This window comes from Loxodonta africana, chromosome 4, assembly GCF_030014295.1.
Source record: "Loxodonta africana isolate mLoxAfr1 chromosome 4, mLoxAfr1.hap2, whole genome shotgun sequence".
Taxonomy (NCBI): domain Eukaryota; kingdom Metazoa; phylum Chordata; class Mammalia; order Proboscidea; family Elephantidae; genus Loxodonta; species Loxodonta africana.
In genome coordinates this window covers 66,316,434-66,342,990 of record NC_087345.1, presented here as the reverse complement: position 1 = coordinate 66,342,990, position 26,557 = coordinate 66,316,434, and the positions used below count along the sequence as shown (strand labels likewise).

The 26,557-nt window shown below is 38.6% G+C and overlaps 1 protein-coding gene across 1 annotated transcript in view; it reads right to left on the bottom strand.

Annotated features, from left to right (window-relative positions):
- Positions 1 to 26,557, bottom strand: part of BEST3 (bestrophin 3) — a 44,038-nt gene that overhangs the window by 1,121 nt on the left and 16,360 nt on the right. The window contains exons 4-8 of the mRNA XM_003405591.3: positions 26,284 to 26,438; positions 25,031 to 25,108; positions 24,766 to 24,918; positions 21,454 to 21,534; positions 20,959 to 21,110 (exon numbers count right to left, since the gene is read on the bottom strand). Of these exons, the coding sequence (XP_003405639.1) occupies positions 20,959 to 21,110; positions 21,454 to 21,534; positions 24,766 to 24,918; positions 25,031 to 25,108; positions 26,284 to 26,438 (619 nt within the window). The remainder of the gene's footprint in view (positions 1 to 20,958; positions 21,111 to 21,453; positions 21,535 to 24,765; positions 24,919 to 25,030; positions 25,109 to 26,283; positions 26,439 to 26,557) is intronic.

Genomic DNA, 26,557 nt, shown 5'->3' with positions numbered 1-26,557 from the left:
CTCTTTTCTATTCTTAAAAAATTACTGAGGACCTCAAAATTTTGTAGGTTGTATCTGTGGACATTTAATATAAGTAATAACTTAGAAGTTTAAAAAATACAAGAATGTACAAGCACACGTTCCATTAGCTGTTATGTGATGACATTATCGCGTATCATGCCCTCTCTGGAAAGCTCCACCTTACACTGGTGAAAGATGAGAGTGAAAGAGGCAAATAACATGTTAGTTTACTGAAAGAAGAAATTTGTTTAATGAGTCAATCAGAATTTACAGGGCTTTTTTTTTTATTGAGTGATTAGCTGTTGGAGAACAGGGAGTGCCCAAAAAGGAGCTCCCTCAAGCATCTCGAGTGCAGGTTTTTAAAGGCAGCATGGCAGCGGGTTTAGGGGATTTCCAGTTGGGAAGTTGTAATGATTAGATCTTAACATGTCTTTAATCAAACATAGGGCCTTACAAAGCGAGGGTCTTTCTGTCATTGGTTTCATAAGTATACGTGTCTGGTGGGAATTGGTTGTTTTGGTATGGTGAGTCAGAAACATTTTTAACTGTTACATGGTTCTCCTGGGGAAAGTTTTTGTGGTTTGAACACTTTGAAAACTCCCTATTCTTTCAAGGTTTGTGCCTGGCACAACTGGCCATTTTGATTTACTGTTCTCAGAAAGGGTTTGCACCTTGCACAAATGATCATTAATTTTTATTTAATATTTAACAATGGTATAATGAAAATGGTTTTGATCTTAGGAGCCTGGAAGGATTGCAGGGATTGCTGTTGTTGTGTGCTGTCGTGTCGATTCTGATATATAGCGACACTAAAGGACAGAGTAGAACCACCCCATAGAGTTTCCTAGGTTGAAATCTTTATGGAAGAAGATCACCAGGGGTTTGCACCTGAGGAGCTTCTGGTGGGCTTGAACCACTGACCTTTTGGTTAGCTGCCAAGCACTTAACCACTGTGCCGCCAGGGCTCCTTACAGGGAACCCTAAGGGTCCCCTAAACACACTTTGATAGTCATTGATTTAGAAACTTTGACAATAAAATAAAAAAAAAAAAAGATATTCTATGCATTTTTCTCCTTTATTATAAGTGAACTAAGGTCGTGTCTCCCCAGGATCCACGAAACTTTCCAGAACAATGGATCCTAGCTAAATTCAGGAGAACGCAAATAACGGCTATCTTTTTTTGACTATGTACTATGAGCCAACTAAGCATTTTGGATACATTAACTCACTTGATTATCACAACAATGCTCTGAGTTGGTATTATTATTATTCACATTTTACAGATGAGCAGACTGAGGCTTAGGGAGATTCATTAAGCCCACGTACCTAGTGAGGGCTAAACCTAGAGGTCTGACTCCAAATCCTTTTGATATAGCATCTATTTCATAGCGGCTCTGTGGGAGAAAGACCTGGAGATCTGCTTCTGTAAAGATTACAGCCCATAGGGGAGTTCTACTCTGTCACATAGGGTCACTATGAGTTGTAATTGACTCCACGGCACCCAACAACAGCAACAAGTGATGATGTGACTCCAGGGGCAGAATAATAAATAAAATACAATTCTTGCCCAGAGGTAATTTGGGAATATTGACAAGTAAACAATCTGGTCAATTATTTGCATTTCTGTCTGCTCAATTACCATTAAGGAAGGAGAAATGTGAATCTGTGAAAAGAGAGTATTTATTGAGGTGGTGAGGGCTGATGGTTGAGCTCCACCTGTGATTAAGTTTAATGGATTTGCCATTGCTAAGAATTTCCTGTTGTGTTTTTAACATTTAAAAATAAACAGATAATCCTGCCATTTTGAACCTGAGTGGACAATTGAGGCAATGATGAGGGCTATTTACTACTAAAGTCTACTCGTGGCTCAGATTACTTGGTTATTTGTTTCACATCTCTGTGGATTTAGAGTCTTAATGAGATTCCAAGAACTACTTAAGCACTATGCTTAAGCTACAAGTGCTGCTCACACTGACCCTGGGAGAGGCAGTGACCAGACCATCCCAGTCCAATGTCTATACTGACATTATGATGAAAAGAAAATTTTAAGTCTGCCTGTTGTTTTTTATGTGACATAAAGGAAAAAGCTAGGACAGTACAATATTGATATAACCTGAAAGGGCAAAGTGAGCAGCCAAAGCAAATGTTGTTCCTCCGTGTTTATGAATAAAAGATGGGCAATTGAGATGATTAACTAGCTAAATGTCCTGGTATGGGGTTCCATTACAGCTGTGTGCTGCTATTCTAAAGCCCCAGCAGTGCCCTTGGCTCCAGATAGCCTTCTGGCCCCACCCTCCCATGCAGGGCTCAGATTCTATTACATTGACTTGAGAAATGCAGATTCGTGCTTCAGCAGCCTCAGTGACCCTGCTCGTTAGATTTCCTTAGGTCAGATCTCCAGTCACACTTCACAGGAATCCATTTAGTTAGGGAGGACACAGGAGGAGAGACAGGCCCAGTTGTTCATTAAGATTGCCATACTGGATGTGCTCTGGGAATCTGAGGTCGATTGGCAATCTCTCTTTATAGGATAAGTATCTATCCTCCATCTGGAATCTCATGTATTTATTTGGCATTTGTTTTCCTTAACTACCTCTTCTAAACACAAAACCTCGTAAGAAAGGGAAGCTACTCAAAATCTTCTAGGAAAAAATGTTTGTATTATTATACAAAACTTTCTACCTTTGTATTGCTATGTTGGATCTGTCCATTCAGCTGGGACAAGAGGAGTAAGCCCCTGGGTCATAGATGGGAGAAAAACAGAGAAATAGGGAAGAATAGGTTGTAAATGAGGCTAGTGCTCTTTCTAATGTTCTAGTGACTCAGTCCTTGAGATTGGCAAACCTGCCTCATGAGTCTGTGGTGTGGACACATTAGATTTATCCACTGATTCACCCAACTAATTTTACTGAGTATCTACCATGAACAATTTATTGTATTAGGTATTGTGTAACCCCTAAAGGAACTTATAATTTAAAACGGAGGATAAGCCATATATATAAATATCCACATATGGGGAAAAGAGACCCCCCCCCCTTTTTTACTATCAGTTGTTTTATTTATTTTCTGCCTGCTTTTTTCTTTTAGTTTTGGTGAAAATATACACAGTAGAACATATATCCATTCATCAATTTCCACATGTATAATTCAATATCATTGATTATATTCTTCATGCTGTATCACTATTCACCCTATCTCTTCCCATATTGTTTCACCACCATTGACTTAGACTCACTACCCCCTGAACTTCTCATCTATGCTTTAGAGTTACTATTGACAATTTGGTCTCATAGATAATTCTTCAAAAGTATGCAATGCTCATGGCAAACATTCTTTACTAATTTAGCTAAACAGTTTTTTAGTTTAAAGGTGACTTTAGGGGATAATTTCTGATCATGGCTTGAAGATTTTCTCAGAGAAAGAAGAGCTGGACTTTGTATACTAAGTATTGTTGTTACAGTGTGCTCTGGAGTCAATTCCAACTCATAGCAACCCTATATGACAGAGTAGAACTGCCCAATAGGGTTTCCTAGGTTATAATCTTTATGGAGCCGATCACCAAGTCTTTTCTCCTGTGGAGTAGCTGGTAGGTTTGAACTGCCTACCTTTTGATTAGCAGCCAAGCACTTAAGCAGAACATCAGCAGGGCTCCTTTGATACTGAATAGGAATTAAAAAGTGGAGAATTAGATAAGTAGAAAAGGAACCTGACTCCACTAATTAATAGGTGTGGGTTTGTGAGCAGGTAACCTATCCTCTCTGTAAATCACTTTCTTCATCTGTAAATTGGGGATAATATCCATCTTCAGGGTGACTTACAGAATTGAATGAGATAAGCCACAAGAATGGAATCTTTCTGGCTATTACCAGCCATGGTACACTCACGTGGTATAATTCTCGGATTTTTTCTTGATCCCTGGGGTGTTGATAGTTGCCAGAGCACAAAACTCAGTCTTTTTCAATAAAGAGCTAGAAAGATAGATGATTCCTTTGCCCACTTGAAAATCTCAAGCTACTTGAAAAGTAATATTGATGAATTTTGTCACCCAGAAATGCTTTGGATAAGAACCATGACTTGGGAGTTTTCCATACTGTTAGTCAGAAACTAGGTCTTTGGGAGAACTCTTGGTTGTCTGTGACCTGGGAGTGGCTTTATGTGTCTCATGCTGAAGTGATGAACGATTCCTTTCAGGTTTTTATGGCTATGGAAACGCAGTAGGAAAACTCCCCAGTGCGATGAACCTAATGGCCTTTCATCTAAAGGTTCCAGTGATGGAGGGTTTCATTGTCAACACATGATGCCTTGCTCCTTATTTCTCTGGTCGTCTTGGTGCTCAATATGACACCGAAACTGTGCTTTAGGAACAAAATGGTTTAAAGCATAGAGCACACAGAATAAAATAAAAGATGATTTCCCAATGGAAAGGCTAGGATGTACCTTTCAGGTCATTTTATACTTTCTGCTCATTCTTATTTGATTTTAAAAAATGTAGCTGTGGTATAGGGTTAGTACAATCCTGACACCCAAATTTAATGCTGCTTAAAAGGCACAAAAATAATTATAGCTGAAACATTAGATGATAGAACTTAAGTGCTCTCCTTATATTGCCATATATTAGAGAAGGTCACCTTAAAAAGTTAGGTCTTTTGTTCTGGAGCTCATTCAGATTGAGCTAGGCAGGTAATTAGAGATAGGAGGACATTCATGGCAAGTGCCATGCAGCCGGCAGTTTCCAGAAGGTGGAATTTGAGAACTGCTTCTGTGGTGATGAAAATGATTTATTTTGAGAGCTTGCAGAGCCAGGAGAGCTGTTGCTCAGCCTGACACTAACTAGCTGTGTGACCTTGGGAGACTCACTTAAACTCTCTTTGGCTTATAGTATCCTACTTTGTATACTAGAGCCCTGGTGGCGTAGTGGTTAAGAGCTCAGCTGCTAACCAAAAAGTTGGCAGTTCAGATCTACCAGCTGCTCTTTGAAAACCCTATGGGACAGTTCTACTTTGTCTTATAGGGTTGCTACGAGTCAGAACCTATTCGGAGGTACCTAACAACATTTTTTCTTTTTTTTAACAACAACGCTTTGTATACTGATGATCACAATACTCTACATGCCTGACAGGTGGTTGGGGAGTTCAAATGGGGTGATGTCTATGGAAAAGCTTCGAAGAGCAGAAAATATAGAGGACTCTGTCAATAACTGGCAAACTTTCAGATGTGGTTTTTCAAATCCTCATTGACTTTTCACACATGGTTAGGGAAAATGACAGTGTCTGCCTGATGGTTACTCCCTTCTTTTTCCTTCAAGAGTTTCCTTTAAAAAACATGAATATGCCTTAGAGTTGTCACCTAACAATGAATACCTTAGGAAGGATAACTTAACAGCCATTTAAGGTAAGATAAGGCACTGGGTCAAATGGAGAAGAAATATTAGGATGAGAAGAAGCTGGGTTGTTAGAGGGAAGGAAGATAGGGCTGATCAGGCAGTGGGGATTTCAGAACCAGGACTGCACTGACCTTGCTTCTCAATATAGTTTGTTGCAACATTTGCCATAAATTGACAAACTCTGCAGTATACATTTACTGTATAATATAAATCATTGATACAGAAATATAGAAAAAATGAGAAAGGTTGTGCCACATATTGGGTTATTTCTGAAAGGTAGGAGAAAGATAGATTGGGGAGACAGAAAAGGTGATGTTAAGCTAGCCAGGCTAGTTGGTTATAGTAGAGTCTAGAAGGAGCAAGAGCAGGTGTTATTATTTCTACATGTCAAATTGATGTCTGGACTGGGATGTGTTCTTATTTCAATCTCAAGTATTAAAAAGACAAACCCACCAGGGAAGAGGGATTTGCTTTCCTCACAGACACCTGGGGGATGGTTGTCAGCCCCCTGCCTCGTTCAGAGCGTGAGCCCTGCTGCAACCAAATACTGGTACCTACACCAATCACCCCTGCCCCCTAAGACTGTAGGACAGAGACGTACCACACACTTGATGACCAACTACCTGGACACCTGAGCTGAATTCATACAAGAAAAGTGAATGGACTCCTAGGCTGATATACCCGATAACAGCTATAGCCATCCAGTGACAAGACATCAGAGCTTCAAAGGTGAAAATAATCAAGATAGCTCACTCAAGCAACCCATTTGGGCATATCAAGACAAAACAAAGCAAGAAGCTAGGATAAAGTAAGCAAACATAAACTAATACACTAACATGAAGATGGATTGGAGACAATAGTCAATATCAAATCACATAAAGAAGCAGACCACGATTGCTTCAACAAGCTCTCAAAACAAATACTCAAGGAATCTTCTGGATGAAGGTGCCTTCCTGGAATTAGTGGATGCAGAATACAAAAGATTAATATACAAAACTCTTCAAGAGGAATGACATCAGGAAGGAGATCAGGCATTACTCAGAACAAGCCTAGGAACACACAGATAAAGCAGTTAAAGAAATTAAAAAGATTATTCAAGAATATAATGAAAAATTTAATAAGCTGCAAGAATCTATAGAGAGCAGTGATCAGAAATTCAGAAGATTAACAATAAAATTACAGAATTAGACAACTCAATAGAAAGAGAAGCAGAATTGAGCAAGTGGAAGGCAGAATTTGTGAGACTGAAGATAAAGCACTTGCCACCAATATACTTGAAGAAAAATCGGATAAAAGAATTAAAAAAACTGAAGAAACCCTAAGAATCATGTGGGACTATATCAAGAGAAATAACCTACGAGTGATTGGAGTACCAGAACAGGGAGGGATAACAGAAAACCCAGAGAGAATTGTCGAAGATTTGTTGGCAGAAAACTTCTCTGATATCGTGAAAGATGAGAAGATACCTATTCAAGATGCTCATCGAACTCCACATAACATAGATGTTAAAAGGAAGTCATCAAGGCATATTATAATCAAACTTGCCAAAACCAAAGATAAAAGAGAATTTTAAGAGCAGCTAGGGATAAATGAAAAGTCACCTACAAAGGAGAGTCAGTAAGAATAAGCTCAGACTACTCAGCAGAAACAATGAAGGCAAGAAGGCAGTGGGATGACTTATATAAAGCATTGAAGGAAAAAAAAAAATGACAGTCAAGAATCATATATCCAGCAAAACTATCTCTGAAATATGAAGGTAAAATTAGGACATTTCCAGATAAACAGAAGTTTAGGGAATTCATACAAACCAAAGCAAAACTACAAGAAATACTGAAGGTAGTTCTCTGGCTAGAAAATCAGTAATATCAGATATCAACCCAAGACTAGAACACTGGGCAGAGCAATCAGATGTCAACACAGATAGGGAAATCACAAAAATAAATCAAGATAAAAAAACTCTCAAAACAGGGAAATAGCGATGTCATTATGTAAAAGAAGAGAACATTAAAACAATTAAGAGAGACTAAGAAATATAGTCATAGATCTTTCACATGGAGAGGAAGACAAGGTGATACAAAGAAATAAAAGTTAGGTTTAAACTTAGAAAAATAGGGGTAAAAATTAGGGTAATGACAAAGGAGACTAACAAACCTACTCATCAAAATAAAATATAAGAAAAAAATAAAGACTTAGCAGAAAGAAAACCAACTACAACAAATAAGAGGAAAAGACAATACATAAACATAAGCTACTCAAAAAAAAAAAAATTTTTTTTTTTTTTAAAAAGCTACTCAGCACATAAAAATTAAGTGGGAAAAGGAAACTATCAACAACACACACGAAAAAAAAAGAAAAATGACAGCACTAAACTCATACCTATCTATAATTATACTGAATATAAATGGACTAAGTGCACCAATAAAGAGAAAGAGAGTGGCAGAATGGATTAAAAAAACACAATCTGTCTATATGCTGCCTACAAGAGACACACTTTAGACTTAGAGACACAAACAAACTAAAACTCAAAGGATGGAAAAAAAATATATCAAGCAAACAACAATCAAAAAAGAGCAAGAGTGGCAATATTAATTTCTGACAAAATAAACTTTAAAGTTAAATCCAACACAAAGGATAAGGAAGGACACTATAAAAAAAACCCAGTATGATTAAAGGGACAATATACCAGGAGGATATTACCATATTACATATTTATACACCCAATGACAGGGCTGCAAGATACATAAAACAAACTCTAATAGCACTGAAGAGTGAGATAGGCAGTGCCACAATGAACAACACACCACTTTTGGTGAAGGACAGAACATACAGAAAAAAGCTCAATAAAGACACGGAAGATCTAAATGCCACAATCAACCAACTTGACCTCGTAGACATACACAGAACACTCCACCCAACAGCAACCAAGTATACTTTCTTTTCCAATGTGTATGGAACGTTCTCTAGAATAGACCACATATTAAGTTATAAAGCAAGCCTTAGCAGAATCCAAAACATCGAAATATTACAAAGTATTTTCTCTGACCATAAGGCCATAAAAGTAGAAATCAATAAGAGAAAAAGCACAGAAAAGAAATCAAACACTTGGAAACTGAACAATACCCTGCTCAAAAATGACTGGGTTATAGAAGACATTAAGGATGGAATAAAGAAATTCATAGAATCCAATGAGAATGAAAACATTTCCTATCAGAACCTTTGGGACACAGCGAAAGCAGTGTTCAGAGGTCAATTTATATTAATAAATGCACACATACAAAAAGAAGAAAGGGCCAAAATCAAAGAATTATCCCTACAACTTGAACAAATAGAGCAACAAAAGAAACCCTCAGGCACCAGAAGAAGGCAAACAATAAAAATTAGAGCAGAATTAAATGAAACAGAGAACAGAAAAACAATTGAAAGAGTTAACAAGACCAAAAGCTTGTTCTTTGAAAATATTAACAAAATTGATAAGTCATGGCCAAACTGACAAAAGAAAAACAGGAGAGGAAGCAAATAACCCAAATAAGAAATGAGATGGGTGATATTACAACAGACCCAACTGAAATTAAAAGAATCATATCAGATTACTATGAAAAATTGTACTCGAACAAATTGAAAACCTAGAAGAAATGGATGAATTTCTTCAAACACACTACCTACTTAAACTAACACAAACAGATGTAGAACAACTAAATAAACCCATAACAAAAGAAGAGATTGAAAAGGTAATTCAAAAACTCCCAACAAAAAAAAGCCCTGGCGTGGAGGGCTTCAGTGCAGAGTTCTACCAAACTTTCAGAGAAGAGTTAACACCAGTACTGCTAAAGGTGTTTCAGAGCACAGAAAAGGACGGAATACTCACAAACTCACTCTATGAAGCCAGCATATCCCTGATACCAAAACCAGGTAAAGACACCACACGAAAAGGAAGTTATAGACTATATCCCTCATGAACTTAGATGCCAAATCCTCAACAAAATTCTAGCCAAAAAAATAATTCACCATGACCAAGCAGGATTCATACCAGGTATGCAGGGATGCTTCAACATTAGACAAACAATTAATGTAAATTATTTATCATATAAATAGAACAAAAGACAAGAACCACGGATTTTATCAGTTGGTACGGAAAGGCATTTGACAAAGTTCAACACTCATTCATGATAAAAACTCTCAGCGAAATGGGAATAGAAGGAAAATTCCTCAAGATAGTAAAGGGCATTTATACAAAGCCAACAGCCAACATCATCCTAAATGGAGAGAGTCTGAAAGCATTCCTCTTGAGATCAGGAACCAGACAAGGATGCCCTTTATCACTGCTCTTATTCAACATTGTGCTGGAGGTCCTAGCCAGAGCGATTAGGCTAGATAAGGAAATAAAGTGCATTCAGATTGGTAAGGAAGAAGTAAAAGTATCTTTATTTGCAGATGACATGATCTTATACACAGAAAAACCTAAGGAATCCTCAAGAAAACTACTGAAACTATTAAGAGTTCAGCAGAGTACCAGGATACAAGATAAAAAAAAAAAAAGGATAAACATACATAAAACAGTTAGATTCCTCTACACCAACAAAAAGGGCATTGAAGAGGAAATCACCAAATCAATACCATTTACGGTAGCTCCCAAGAAGATAAAATACTTAGGAATAAATCTTACCAGAGACATAAAAGACCTATACAAAGAAAACTACAAGACACTACTGCAAGAAACCAAAAGAGACCTACATAAGTGGAAAGACATACCTTGCTCATGGATAGGAAGACTTAACATTGTAAAAATGTCTATTCTACCAAAAGCCATCTATAGATACAGCACAATTCCGATCCAAATTCCAGCTATGATTTTTAATGAGATGGAGAAATAAATCACCAGCTTCATATGGAAGAGAAAGAGGCCCCAGATAAGTAAAGCATTACTGAAAAAGAAGAACAAAGTGGGAAGCCTCACTCTACCTGATTTTAGAACCTATTATACTGCCACAGTAGTCAAAACAGCCTGGTACTGATACAACAACAGATATATAGACCAATGGAACAGAATTGAAAATCCAGACATAAATCCATCCACATATGAGCAGCTGATATTTGACAAAGGCCCAAAATCAGTTAGATGGGGAGAAGGCAGTCTCTTTAACAAATGGTGCTGGCATAACTGGATATCCACCTGCAAAAAAAAAAAAAAAAAAAAGAAACAAGACCCATACCTCACACCATGCACAAAAACTAACTCAAAATGGATCAAAGACCTAAATATAAAATCTAAGACGATAAAGATCATGGAAGTAAAAATAGGGACAATGTTAGGAGCCTTAATACATGGCATAAACAGTATACAAAACATTACTAACAATGCACAAACACCAGAAGAGAAACTAGATAACTGGGAGCTCCTAAAAATCAAACACCTATGCTCATCCAAAGACTTCACCAAAAGAGTAAAAAGATTACCCACAGACTGGGAACAAGTTTTAACTATGACATTTCTGATCAGTGCCTGATCTCTAAAATCTATGTGATACTGCAAAAACTCAACTACAAAAAGACAAATAGCCCAATTAAAAAATGGGCAAAGGATATGAACAGGCACTTCACTAAAGAAGATATTCAGGTACTTAACAGATACATGAGGAAATGCTCACGATCATTAGCCATTAGAGAAAGGCAAATCAAAACTACAACAAGATTGCATCTCACCCCAACAAGGCTGGTATTAATCCAAAAAACTCAAAATAATAAATGTTGGAGAGGTTGTGGAGAGATTGGAACACTTATACACTGCTGGTAGGAATGTAAAATGGTACAACCACTTTGGAAATCGATTTGTCACTTCCTCAAAGAACTACCATATGATCCAGCAATCTTACTCCTTGGAATATATGCTAGAGAAATAAGAGCCTTTACACGAACAGACATATGCACACCCATGTTCATTGCAGCACTGTTTACAATAGCAAAAAGATGGAAGCAACCAAGGTGCTCATCAACGGATGAATGGATAAATAAATTACGGTATATTTCACACAATGAAATACTACGCATTGATAAAGAACAATGATAAATCCGTGAAACATTTCATAACGTGGAGGAATCTGGAAGGTGTTATGCTGAGTGAAATTAGTCAGTTGCAAAAGGACAAATATTGTATCAGATCACTATTATAAGAACTTGAAAAATAGTTTAAACAGAGAAGAAAATATTCTTTGATGGTTACGAGAATGGAGAAGGAGGGAGGGAGAGGGGTTTTTACTAATTAGATAGTAGATAAGAACTATTTTAGGTGAAGGGAAAGACAACACACAATACAGGAGAGGTCAGCACAACTGGACTAAACCAAAAACAAAGAAGTTTCCTGAATAAACTGAACTCTTCAAAGGCCACCATAGCAGGGCCAGGGGTTTGGAGACCATGGTTTCAGGGGTACCTAAGTCAATTGGCATAATAAAACCTACTAAGAAAACATTCTGCATCCCACTTTGGAGAGTGCCGTCTAAGGTCTTAAACGCTAGCAAGTGGCCATCTAAGATCGGTCTCAACCCACCTGGTGCAAAGGAGAATGAAGAACACCAAAGACACAAGGTAATTGAGCCCAAGAGACAGAAAGGGCCACATAAACCAGAGACTACATCAGCCTGAGACCAGAAGAACTAGATGGTGCCTGGCTACAACCGATGACTGCCCTGACAGGGAACACAACAGAGAGCCCCTGAGGGAGCAGGAGAGCAGTGTGATGCAGACACCAAATTCTTGTAAAAAGACCAGACTTAATGGTCTGACAGAGTAGAAGGACCCCAGAGGTCATGGTCCCCAGACCTTCTGTTAGCCCAGTACAGGAACTATTCCCAAAGCCAACTCTTCAGGCAGGGATTTGACTGGGCTATGGGACAGAAAATGGTACTAGTGAAGCGTGAGCTCCTTGGCTCAAGTAGACACATGAGACTATGTGGGCAGCTCCTGTCTGGAGGAGAGATCCAAGGGCAGAGGGGGGCAGAAGCTGGCCAAATAGACATGAAAACAGAGAGTGGAGGGAAGGAGTGTGCTGTGATTAGAGGGAGAGCAACTAGGAGTATATATAAAAAAAAAAAAACAGCAAGGTGTATATAAGCTTTTGTATGAGAGACTGACTTGGTTTGTAAACTTTCACTTAAAGCACAATAAAAATTAAAAAAAAAAAAGACAAACCCAAACTTTTCAAACATCTACTGAGTACGTACAAAAGCAAGGAACCCTGGTGGTGCAACAGTTAAGTGCTCGCCTTCTAATTGAGACGTTGGTGGTTTGAATTCACTGGTGGCTCCATGAGAGAAAGGCCTGGTGATCTGCTCCTGTAAAGATTACAGCCTTGGAAACTCTATAGGGCTGTTCTAGTCTGACACATGGGATCACTATGAGTCAGAATTGAGTCAACAGCACTAACAACAGCAACAACAACACTTACAAAACCATCAGCCTCACAGTGTCCCTTCCTTCGTGATAACCAAGATCTGAGGGTATTGGCAGCAATCATTTAATTCCAGATTCTTTAAAAGATGGTGGGGCTGGCCAAGGCTACAGAAGAACACTTTTCCCTTCATGCTACCGTAACGAAGGAGAGGCAGGAGACAGCAGGGCTGAAGATGTCAGCAGACTTCCACATTTCCTTGGGACATGTCTAATATGGAAAGAGTGAAATAGCCCTGATGACTTGAAAGATTTAATGCACTTTTTCCAAAGCAAGTGTTTTGCAAAGCAATTCCCTTCTTAACTAGGGTGATCAGGTAAATATAGAACTTCACAAGAGTAAAACCCGATGATGCTTGCTTTCTTTCGCTTTTTCACTTAAAAGTGTTATTTTGACAATTTAAATTCAAATAATAAAAGGGCATTTTAACAGAACTGAAATGAAGACTTTAGGACAATTATGTTTAATGTGATGATTTCTGCTTTTCATGTCACATTTATTGTTTTCAAATTGCTGTATATTCAAAGTCAGGTGATTTCCTTGGTGGGAGCTGGTAATTTGCCTAAGAATCTATTAGAGCAGAGGCATACGGGGAGGAGCATTTATTCATGGACAAAGCAAAATGTACTCTTCTCTTCAAACCTGTTGGAGGCGAATGCTGTTATTTTTAACCTTCTGTGCCACAGGATTCCCGTCAAAGCTGTAGCCAAGGATTTATAAAACTGGCAAGGTAGTCCTCTAACTGAGCTGGGAGGTGCAGGGCTGAGAATTACCAGGAAATCCCAGTGGGACAGAATGTTGTATCCACCCAGCCCTTCCCTCTTTGCTCCGTTTCTGGTAGACAGTTTCAAGCTAGTAAGCATCATGGGAGGTACTCTTAACCCAGAAAGCTGTACCTAGAGCTGGCAACCCTTCTACTGCCTGATCTAATGGCTTAGATCAAGGGTTATGGAAAATCTGGTTTAAGAAGTGGCCTAATGCACCCTTGCAGAGACATAGGTAGCCTCAGGCTACCACCCTGTTTATGCTCACTCACCCCTGGCTGCCTGACAAAAAAAATTATGGCCAGGAATGGGGGTTCACTTAAAGTTCCCCTCACCCTTTCTAATACTGTTGAATTCTATAAAGTTTTGCTACGAAAGGAACCTAAGTGAGGTATACCTCTGACGGTTTAAAAGGTAAAAATGGAGCACCAATGGTGACCCCACAGCAACCTATGAAAAAACCCGAGTAAGTTCTAAAATTATGAACTTAATGCACGTTCATCTCCTTGGGAGGTTTTATCTGTTGTTCCTTTCTGGCACAGTAAGTGAAAATCAATATTCCAAGAGTACATATTTGTTGAAATTAGTGACTCAGAATTTGAGATATTTTTGGTTGTTGATAACACAGTCATGAAATAGTATATGTCAGGCTGTGTATTTTTGGGGAAAGCTAAAATATTTGAATATAGTTGGCTAAGAAAAGATTACTGAATAAAACATCAATCTGGAGGCATATGTAACTACACTTTAATAAAGACTTTGTTTGCTAAAATATGTATTTTGGTATATTTGAACTAATATCACTGAGATACTCCTGACCTACTGTAAATCAAATGCTTTGTGCACATCAAATACAAATACGTATAATTGCAAAAAAAAAAAAGGTTGATTTACAGTGACCCTATAGGACAGAGTAGAACTACCCCATAGGGTTTCCTAGGCTGTAACCTTTAAGGAAACAGACTGCCACATCTTTCTTCAGTGGAGTAGCTGGGGGGTTCGAACTGCCAACCTTTTGGTTAGTAGTCTAGCCCTTAACTGCTGCACCTTAACTGCTGTGCACCAAGGCTCCTTAGTGCTATGTGTAAGTGATCCATCTTCTGAACAGATACAGACTCACTTTCCCAGAATTTCAAACCCTTTAGGTGTTATGGATGGATAGTTTGTTGTTGTTATTAGGTGTCATGGAATTGGTTCTGACTTATAGTACAACAGAACAAAACACTGCCCAGCTCTGCCCCATCGTCACAATCGTTGCTATGTTTGAACCCATTGTTGTACCACTGTGTCAATTTATCTCGTTGAGGGTCTTCTTCTTTTTCACTGACCTTCCACTTTACCAAGCATGATGTCCTTCAGGGACCGGTCCCTATTAATAACATGTTCAAAGTACGTAAGATGAAGTCTTGCCATTCTTGCTTCTAAGGAGCATTCTGGCTGTACTTTTTCCAAGGCAGATTTGTTTGTTCTTCTGGCAGCCATAGTATGTTCAGTATTCTTCACCAACCTCATAATTCAAAGGCATCAATTCTCCTTTGATCTTCCTTATTCACCGTCCAAATTTCTCACACATATAAGGAGATTGAAAATACCGTGGCTTAGGTCAGGAGCACCTTAGTCCTCAAAGTAACGTCTTTACTTTTTAACACCTTGAAGAGATCTTTTGCAGCAGATTTGTAGAATGCAGTGTGTCTTTTGATTTCTTGACTGCTGTTTGCATGGGTGTTGATTGTGAATCCAAGTAAAATGAAATCCTTGACCACTTTGGTCTTTTCTCCATTATCACGATGTTGCTTATTGTTAGGGTTCTTCAAATGCCTATAGGGAATTTGTGGTTCTTTACTCTTGGCTGTTCTGATTTTCAAGACAGGATTAAAAGTAGTTATGAAACTTCAGGTCTTTAATTTCAGTGTGTTCCATTCTTCAGAGTCTTGAACATTTGTGTTACTGCATAATCCCAAGTAATTAAAAAATAATGCAAAATTTTGACGGTATAATATGAAGACAAGTTTTCTACCTCAAGCCAGCTGTGTCAGGTTAGGTCTGGACCTTGTTTTTTATTTGTTTGTCTGGTTGGCTTTTAGAGATTTTTATTTTCAGCAGTGGCGGTTTGAGTTTTAGCATTCTGGGTTTGTTCTGGTAAAGTTATGTTTATCAAGCATATGTGTTTACCATTGCCCCAAGAAGACCCATTTTCACTTCAGGGCTTGGATGTGTTTTCTTGCTGTGCATCTTATGGGCAATTCTTCTTTTGGCTGCTTGTGGGTGGTTTCTTAATCTTGGTTAATAGTGTCTCTGTGGTTAAGCTAATGAAAAGATGCCTTAATTAAAACAGCAGACAAGAAAGCATATTATGTTATGACAAAAGAACAAATTGAACACATTCAACTGAAGTGATTTCAGGCATGATAATAGGAAAAGATTTTTCATTTCTCAATTAATTTATAGGATAGCTTATTAAGTAGAGATAACTGGCCATACAATAATTATCACTGTTGATTAAATGCTCAAGATAGTTATAATTATGAAAGCATTGCTATTTTGGGTACTCAGATTTTCAACTGGCCTTTTGTCATCCAAAGTGTTGATTCTGAAGTTAGTTTTTAACATAGCCCATACAAAGATTGGAGCCCTGGTGGTGCAGTGGCTAAGAACTCAGCTGCTGACCAAAAGGTCTGCAGCTAGAGTCTACCAGTTGGTCCTTGGAAACGCTAGGGGACAGTTCTATTCTGCCCTATAGGGCCACTGTGAGGTGGAATCTACTTGACGCCAATGAGTTTGGTTTGTTTTTTTGGTGTACAAGGATTGGGAGCTGGAATTTCAGCACAGGTTTGATGTTCGAACTTATAAAATATAGTTTTAAAACAGTGGCTTTTTGGTCTCAGATTGGACAGAGAAAGATGGGCCTTGATAAAACTTGGTTTGAATTAGACATGATTATGATTGGATGGGAGTCACTGGTGGTACAAACTGCTGATGAGCTCGGCTGCAAACTGAAAGGTTGGAGGTTCTAGTCCATGTCTTTGGTCAGCTGCACCTTAGTCTTCAAGGTGATATCTTTGATTTTCAACACTTTAAAGAGGTCTTTTGTAGCAGATTTGCCCAGGGCAATGTGTGTTTTGATTTCTTGACCCCTGCTTCCAAGTGTGTTGATTGTGGATCGGGGTAAAATGAAACCCTTGACAACTTCAATCTTTTCTCTTTTTATCATGATCTTGCTTACTGGTCCAGTTGTGAGGATTTTTGTTTTCTTTAAGTTGAGGTATAATCCATACTGAAGGCTGTGGTCTTCAAGTCCTCACTTTCAGCAAGCAAGGTTGTGTCATCTGCATAATGCAGGTTGTTAATGAGTCTTCCAATCCTGTTCTTCTTCATATAGTCCAGCCTCTCGGATTATTTGCTCAGCATACAGATCGAATAGGTGTGGTGAAAGGATACAACCCTGAGACGCACCTTTCCTGGCTTTAAAACATGCAGTATCCCCTTGTTCTGTTTGAACCACTGCCTCTTAATCTATGTACAGGTTCTGCATGAGCACAGTTAAGTGTTCTGGAATTTCCATTCTTTGCAATGGTATCCATAATTTATTATGATCTACAAAGTCAAATGCCTTTGCATAGGAAATAAAACACAGGTAAACATCTTTCTGGTATTCTCAGCTTTCAGACAGGATCCATCTGACATCAGCAGTGATATCTCTCTCTGGTTTCCCATTCTCTTCTGAATCCAGCTTGAATTTCTGGCACTTGCCTTTTGATGTACTGCCACAACTGCTTTTGAATGATCTTCAGCAACATTTTACTTGCATGTAATATTAAAGATATTGTTCAATAATTTCCGCATTTGGTTGAATCAGCTTTCTTGGGAATAAGCATAAATATGGATCTCTTTCAGTCAGTTGGCCAGGTAGCTGTCTTCCAAATTTCTTGGCATAGACAAATGAGCACTTCCAATGTTGTACCCATTTGCTGGAATGTCTCAATTGGTATTCCGTCAATTCCTGGAGCTTTGTTTTTTGCCAATGCCTTCAGTGTAGCTTGAACTTTTTCCTTCGGTACCATCAGTCCCTGATCACATGCTACCTCCTGAAATAGTTGAATGTTGACCAATTCTTTTTGGTGTAGTGGCTCTGTATATTCCTTCCATCTTCTTTTGATGCTTCCTGCGTCATTTAATATTTGCCCCGTAGAATCCTTCAATATTGCAACTTGAGGCTTGAATTTTTTCTTTTTTTTTTATTAAGGTTTAGATGAAGGTTTACAGAACAAACTAGTTTCTCATCAAACAGTTAGTACACACATTATTGTATGATATTGGTTAACAACCCCATGACATGTCAACACTCTCACTTCTCAAACTTGGGTTCCCTGTTACCAGCTTTCATGTTCCCTCCTGCTTTCTAGTCCCTGCCCCAGGGCTGGTGCACCCCTTTAGTCTTTGTTTGTTCCATGGGCCTGTTCAATCTTTGGCTGAAGGGTGAACCTCAGGAGTGACCTCATTACTGAGCTGTAAGGGTGTCTGGGGGCCATATACTCTCAGGGTTTCTCCAGTTTCTGTCAGGCCAGCAAGCCTGGTCTTTCTTTTTCAGTTAGGATTTTGTTCTACATTTTTCTACAGCTCTGTCTGGGACACTCTATTGTGATCCCAGTCAGAGCAGTCAGTGGTGGTAGCCGGGCACCATCTTTTGCCTAATTGTTTCTTTGATCAATTGGTTCTAGCAGAGTCCAGTTAGACATCTCAAAATCTCCCTCAGTAGAATCTGGCCTTTGTCTGTGCATCTCACCACCATGCTAGTAAATACTCCATCTTAACTGGAGTTCTCTCTGGCAACGGTAATGTTTCCTGCAATCTTAGGTGCCCTATCTCCAGGTTTTCTCTCAGGTATTTTACTTTCTGTCCCACATTTCTGGTGTTAGTTTAATACAAAAAATAGGTTGTTTAATCTTTTTGTGCCTCGGTTTGTCATCCACAAATAAGAGACCTACACTAGTTGATAATAATAATGGATTATAGTACATAATACGGTCTCCAGATGCTTTTATATTTACAATCTCATTTAATCTTCCCAGTAATCTTTGGGAATAGGTATTCTCTCCAAGGTCTGGTAAATCACTAATTCTATGTGTCTATATGTAGAAATAAGAGAAAAAATATGTATAAATACATTCTAAAGAACATGGGCATTTACTTAATATTGCAAAATTATGTGAGTAGGGTGAAAATATAGATCAAGATAAAAATCCTGAGACAATAAGAAAACATTTTTCACCACAATGGAAACACAACTGCATGGACATTAGAAATGGCGCATACATGGCGTCTGCAGTGTAAATAGAGTCCTCACAATGATGTCCTGGCCCTATCAGTGGTGTTGGTCTCTTTTTTTACAAGCTAGATCTTCATATACTTTACATTAAACAAAGTTGGGAGTGGGAAGACAGATAAAGAATATTTAATTATCTAAAAACAAACTTACAGAAAAACATTTCCTATTAATTTAAAAATTGAGAAGGTTGCCAGATATACATGAAGCTCTGCCACTGCAGGATGCATTAGCAAAGGCTGAGAAGAGCAAGCAACAAGAAATTAAGATTCACACAAACTGAGTAATAGGCTGGGGATAGGCATGAGCATCCAGGCCTGGAAGAAGCTCTGGGTAGGATGGTCCAGCCTTAGAACCATCCCTAGAAGTGGAAGTAAGTCTGTGCTGGAGTAGGCAACCTCCTCTAATGTGTGAATGAGGGCTACAAGGCAAATCTCTTGGCTCCTAAATCCTTATCATTTGCAACAACTCCTGAAATTCCACTTTCAGTCATCCTTTTCTCTGGGTCTGGAAGGGCTTTCAGCCTCAGAGGCCCCTTTGGAGAAGTGCCACAAGTCATTATTTACGAGGATTAGGAAACAGCTCCAAACCCACTGCCGTTGAGTTCATTCTGATTCCAAGTGGCCCGGTAGGACAGAGTAGATCTGTCCCATAGGGCTTCTGAGACTGTAAATCTTTACAAAATCACACTGCCACCTATTTCTTCCTTGGAGTGGGTGATGGATTTGAACCATCACCTTTTGGTTAGCAGCTGAGTGCTTTAACCACTGCATCACCAGGGCTCCTCTAGGAGACATCTACCTAAGAGTAAGTAGGAGCCCTGGTGGTACAATGATTAAGGGCTTGGCTGCTAACCAAAATGTTGGTGGTTTGAACTCCTCAGCTGCTCCATGGGAGAGAGACCGGTGATCTGCTCCCATAAAGATTAGAACCTAGGAAACCTTATGGGACAGTTCTACTCTATCACATGGGGCCGCTATCAGTAGGAATCGGCTCAATGGCACACAACAACACCACCATCACCTAAGAAAAGCCTTGTAGGAAGGGGATTCAGGCTAGGTATCCTGAGCAGGGAAAGAAGAGGACAGAACTGCTTGGGGTGGGGAGTAGGGAGCAGGAAAATTGGTCACAGGGAGGCAACTACCAGACATGAACCTATTTCACTAATCTGTTTAGTGTTGACCTCGGGAACAATGAGTCACATTTTTGCCAAAAGTTATAAGAAAAATGTCATGGAAGTTTCCCCTTTTTCTACTATATAAATAAATAAATATACTTTTTTTTGCTCAAATTCTCCTCTTTAAGAAACTTCAAAACCATGGCATCTGCCTTTAGCAAATATACTTGTTTCCTCCACATTCACACATTTCTCCAAAATCAAATACATTATCAAGTTTAATAAAATTGTTCAAGAATTGCGCATGATTTACTTAAGGTCTCAGTCCACTTACTTAAGGCTCATAGTACTTAGGGACAGATTGTTATGTTAACACCACTAAACAGAGATCGACTTGTATACTGAATGTAGGTGGAGTGAATTATAATCTTAGAGAAAACTTTTGATAAAAATTACCCCATTTTTAAAAATTTAGCTTGTTTCCAAATAGCCTAACACAGTGCCTGCCACAGGTATGTGCTCAATGAATATTTGTTTAAAAAATACATTTAATTAAGATAGTCATTTAAACTACTCTTCAAGTTGGTTGGGGGTGGGGGATAGTTTCACAACTACTGGAAAAGTTTGCTATAGTATGAAAGCAAAGTAAAATGCAAATTGTATCTCCCTCCCAAAAAGAAATACCATGCTTAAACCAAAAAGCAAACAGAGAAGCACACCACGCTTAAACCAGAAACTATGGTCTCTTTACTCTGTAATACCCTTGAGCCAATTAATTACATCTAAAATTTTGAAAAGGACACAGGTATAAGATATTAGTAATTGAGAACTGTCAATTGAGTAACTTCAAGCCCAGGGTGTAAAAATATCAGAACAGTGATCTACTTGTTTTCTAAATATTGAAGATTTAAAAAAAATAAGACTTACCCCATTTGGATCGTTGACCCCAGAAATGAGGGTATGCAGTAGTCAGCAGCTGCCAATGTATATGGTGGTTGAGCGGCAGAGTCGTTCCAGTAAATGTCCTTCTTTATCCTGGGTAAACTCATGTGCATTTCATCCACAGCTAAAAGAGAGACCTAAAATCATTGTTATAGTGTTAGAATAATTCAGATATAAATTGCATAAAGAGAAGGAATAAGTTCCAGTGGGTGGATGGGATTTGGAATGGGATAGGACACAGTCTAAAAATGAGTGAATATACAAATATCCATGTTTGTTGACACCAGTGTTGCTGCAGAGAGCTGTACAAGAGCACTTGGCCATGGAGGTAGGTAGGGCTATAAAACTGCCCACACTTGCTTTGTCAAGCCACGTGCCCCCAATGGGAAGTTCACAGCCTGAATTCAGAGTCTGCTTAGATTTGAAACATTACAGTGATTTATTGTTAATGTTTGTAAAGGAAAGAAAAGCTCCTCTAACCTGCAAATTTCTATCAATGCACCAATTAGTTTCAAAATCATCATCATCTTCTCCAAAAGGGTTGATAAGCTGCTCAGCTACCTGCAGTCGAGAACATAGAATAAATCCGTCATGATGCTTGTGAAGACTAAGAATGAAGATTGAAAATAATCCCCATTTCACTCTCTGCTTCCTTTTGTTACTTTCAGAATATGAAGACTAGAGGAGAGTGAGTTGTTTAACAGACACAGGTATTTATCAGCAAAGCAACTCAACTCTCAGACCACGAATGATGTGCCCTGCACAGGCATGTTCTCCAAATGGATCTGTCTGTTCAACGAGTGAAAATGCAGGCTTATACTGCAGGAGAAGCCATGTACTATTTAAGAGCCAAATTATTGATTTTTAGGCATAAATCAAACCAACGAATATTAAAGGAGCACAGATTATGTGTAAGGTACTATGCTCAGCATTTTGAGGGGTGTATACCTCTGCTCTCAAGGGCCCAGATGACAAGATGGAGTATAAACATGAGGAAGGTTAAATGGCCAAGAAAGGCTTAAATCAATGCAGTAGTAAAGGAAATAATATAAAGAGATTTCACAATTATTGGGCATAACTGCTAAATGAATGAGTTAGAGAGCTAGTAAGTCATAAAACTGGAATTGGAATCCCGTTTAGTCTTACCCAAAAGGTTTACTGTTAACCAGTAAGTTAGTTTTCCTGCAGCGAGAAGTTTAGGCAGCTTCTTACCATACATCTTCGAATATTTGGCCAATATTGAATGTTCTTACCATGTTCTGGAACTGAATGCCTTCTTGATGAGAGATTTATATGCCAAATATGACTTGCCTGTCATTCTTGCTTTTCAGTAATTCCCTTTGACTATTATTGTCTGGAACTGTGTGTGTGTGTTTACATTTGGCAGATGGGAAAAATTTTTAAATGTATGATATAAAGGCATGATTTGATTAGTTGAGTTTCTAGAGTCTGAGACCATTCAGTAAAACGCTCACTTATTTTTAAGATTTAAATCAAACTGTTTAGAGCAGTGGTTTGCAATTTCGGTGGCATATTAAATCATCTGGGTGCTTAAAACAAAGCACAAACAAAAAACAACAACTACTACCTGGGTCCTACCCCCTGGAGATTCTGATTTAATTGGTGTGGGGTTAAGCCCCAGGCATCAGGATTATTTCAAGTTCCCAGGAACTTTCAGAGCAAAACCAGCGTTAAGAACCACCTACTTGGAGAAGCACAACTTCCTTATTCTAATGGACAGCACTAAGGACAGCCTGTGCTCCAAAGCAGTCATCCTCACAGCAATATCCATGTCAAAGTCCTTTATTGAGAGTTCCAAGGGACTATTTACCTTTTTATGCCTAGGGTGTTGCTTAAATGGATCAGAGGCTGCATCTTGAAAATTTTTTTTTGTTACATTCAGACTTTTACTTTTATGGCATCAATCCTGCATACACTAGCATAACCAAAAAAATAAAAAAGGCAAACCCGTTGCTGTCGGGTGGATTCTGACTCATAGCAACCCTGTAGGTCAGAGTAGAACTCCCCCGTAGGGTTTCCAAGGAGCGGCTGGTAGATTTGAACTGCTGACCTTTTGGTTAGTGGCCGAATGCTTAACCACTCTGCCACCAGGGCTCCTATGCTATCATAAAAAAATAGTCTACATAAAATTTCCAAAATGACAACTACATTTTTGAATTCACTATCTCACAAAGATATCCTTTACTTTCTTGGAGGCAATATTTCCAGCAAGTAACTGAGTAATCTACTGTTCATAATGTAAAGATGGATTTTCTTCACTTTGAAAAGATTTATAACTATCAGGATGGTCAAGATGGAACAGCTGTTTAGAAATTGAGACAACCTGCTGGTGTGGGAAAGCTCACTTCTATGAGGGTTGCCTATGTCTTAACTGAGCTAAGATTGTATCTTTTTCATATTTTGCCTTTTAAAAGTATCTTGTAAATGGAAAAGGATATTAATATTTTAGAAAGCATGAAGGGGGAAGGAACTGCCAACCATTACTCACAGGTTGGCCAAGCACCTCACGTGAACACAGAGCAAAGAATGAGGAGCTCACCACAACTCAAGGGAAAAGGCAGTATAAGACCAGAATGGTTGATCCTTTGGGCCAATTGTGGTGATGTTATGTTTTAGTGGTAGAGTCTACTTTGTCCTCTAAGGGGAAATGAGAGCTATGAGTCTTTCTTAATCTTTCTCTCTCTTAAATAGGTGAGAATAATTAAGAATCACTGTCATCTAGTTAAAACTGTTTTTTCCATTTGTAAAGGGCATGCCTTCCTCTTTGGAGTAGAATCTGAAATGCCAACATATTTATTTTTCATGGTTTAGCTTCAAACCGATGAAAGTAAAGGCATCGACAGGGAACGTACTGACCCAGCCTGGAAGGCTGTGACTGTGCACCACATATGGCTGTTGGGAAGGTCAGATGTTTGAAAATTCTATTTTATTAGAGTCAAATTCAAACTACCGTTAAATTTCAACTCACGTAATGAAACCGTTGTCTTTGATTTTTTTTCCATCACATACTTCCCTTTTGGAAGTTGACAAAACAGAAATAAAACAATGTAAAAACCAGGCCCCTGATATTTACAAACACCCATCTGGGAGGGAGGTGGTGAGGGGAGACGGGGAGAGATGGTGGCGAGACCAAATAAAATCCTACACTGATAATTGCTCTGACCTGTTTTTAATTTCTTGGCAAACCAAATGTTGTCATTGGTCTTGGTGCTTCTGGTTTTGATTCTTTTGATTCTGATTAATTCTTTTCTGGGTCTCAGCTCTGGTTTTGAAAATGGACGCATTTAATGTTTTGGGGTAGTTAGCAAAATTCCAGAGAATTTCAAATAACCCTTTAGTGACTTGGGCCGAAATAAGATAATAACACAGTATTAATGCTTAAGTCTGATATACAAGGTTTCTTGTTTACTCTTGTTTGCTCTGGCTAGTTGCTGATTGTGGTATAAAATATCAGTGCAGGTACAGTGTATTGCTTTAATTACATCATTGTAATACTAATGGGAGCACACAAATACTTAAAAAAAAAAATCAATAGCCATAAAAGAATATGCTTCTTGTGATCTCTTCCATAAATGAGCTGCTTCAGACAGCTGTAATGGAGTACTCACTATAACCCTGTTACTTTAATCTTTGGCTGCAAATAAAACATCTCTGAGCTATCACATGTTAAATGAATAGCTTGCTAAAGACTCATAAAGGATCAGTGTGGGGGCATTTGGAACATGACAGAGATTACAGAGCAGGTCTCAGGCCCTGAGACTTGCTGGCTACCTTGAGCCATCCTGCATAGAAGAAGAACTGTAGGAGAGTAAAGATTGGAATGTAGAGATCTAAGTCATGCCCTGCGTAGCCTTGGGTGGGATCCAAAAACTGGCGTCCAATCAGGCATGCAAAGAAGAAGGTGTAGACAGCAAGAGTGACAACCTGGAACAGAGAGAAACCAGAGTGAGAATACAGCGCTGGCCACCCACACAGCAAGCTAGAGTGCCAAGGTGGGCAAGTGGAAACCAAAAACGATGTTCAAAGTATTTAATACCTGGGTGTAAACCAGCGGAATCCCAACCCAGTCATAACCGAATAAGAGGCTGCACCAAGAGCGGTATCGGTTCATTTCCTAATTTAGAAACAGATAAAATACAGTTTACTAAAATGGATGTGGTAATGGATATTTACTGGGATTCAGAATGTGGGCACATCTTTTATGAATATGTCTGTAAAATAATGCTAAGCTACTAAATTGGTGCTGAAGGACATTCTATAGGGAAATTTCCAAAAAAAGACAATGACCATGACTAAACAATGTGCATGAAGATGAATATCTTTGGACATATTCTTAAAATATTAAAATAAGTCAGGCTTCATAGAAATATCTCCTAGTATATTTAATCCATAATTTCTGACATGGTTATTGGTTCAGAGGAGTGATGGAAAGGCAATATTTTAAATAAGTAATTTATAGCCACTTTGATAAATGACGTGAAAAGCAAAATATTTTTGTTTCTTTCTCTAAAACATGCTTAAAAAATAGAAGTAAATATATTTTAAACCTTTCCTCCCACAAATGGGGCTTTAGAATGGTCACATTGACAGAAAGTCTCTCTATTTGGGACAGGAAGGACTGGGCTCCATTGATTTTTTTCTCTTATCATTTTAAGTTATTATCCAAGACTGGGAAAAATAGATTCATGTTAATTTGGGAGCTATTTTTTAATGATTCGCTCCTTTTAGCCTAATCCAGGCAGGAGACAGAAATGGCACAAATATACTTGTCCCTCATGTAAGTATTTGAAGGTTGATTTTGTTCTTAGATGACTCGAGGGTTATTTTGTTTAGACGAAACACTATTTTGCTTACTGGAGCATCTGAAGAGTTGGCTTGACCTTGGGATACTCTCAATTTTGGGGAAGTTTACTTCTATTCCAGATTTTCTTCCGGGGAGGTTTATTTCTACTCCAGATTTTATTCTAGGGTCCTGGAGCCAGGGATGGCAAATACGCAGTGAATGTGCCATATCCTTCAGACCCTTGGCCAGCATTGCTGATCAATCAAGGTGCACTTGCTTACAGAGCCTATTACAAAGCTTAATTCCGTTTAAAACAGAGCTTCCAAACAACCACTACAAATCAATCTGTGTGCTATCTCTGTATATTGGGGATTCTAATACCAGCCCAATCTTCCTAGTTTCTTTAGAACTAGGACTGAACAAAGCAGACTCTTCCTGGTCTGGTCTGTTTTATCCAGGTCCCTTTTGGTCTCTGATTAGCATCTTTTCCTGTATGATGTACTTACAGTCATCAGTGATTGAAGATCAACACTGTCTCTGATTCTACCTTCATTCCGGGCTTTAGTTGCAAGATTTCCAAACCAGATGAATGGAACCCAGTATTTCAGATGAGGAGATTTGAGGTTGTCAAATAATTTTCTCTCATCTGCTGTCATAAAACCTTTGCACAAAAGAAAAAGAGCCAAATGATGATACAGATTTAGATTAGCGCTAATGCATTACCATAAGTATTTTACTGTCTACATGTGAGCATAAAATGGGGAGATACTGAAGAAGTAT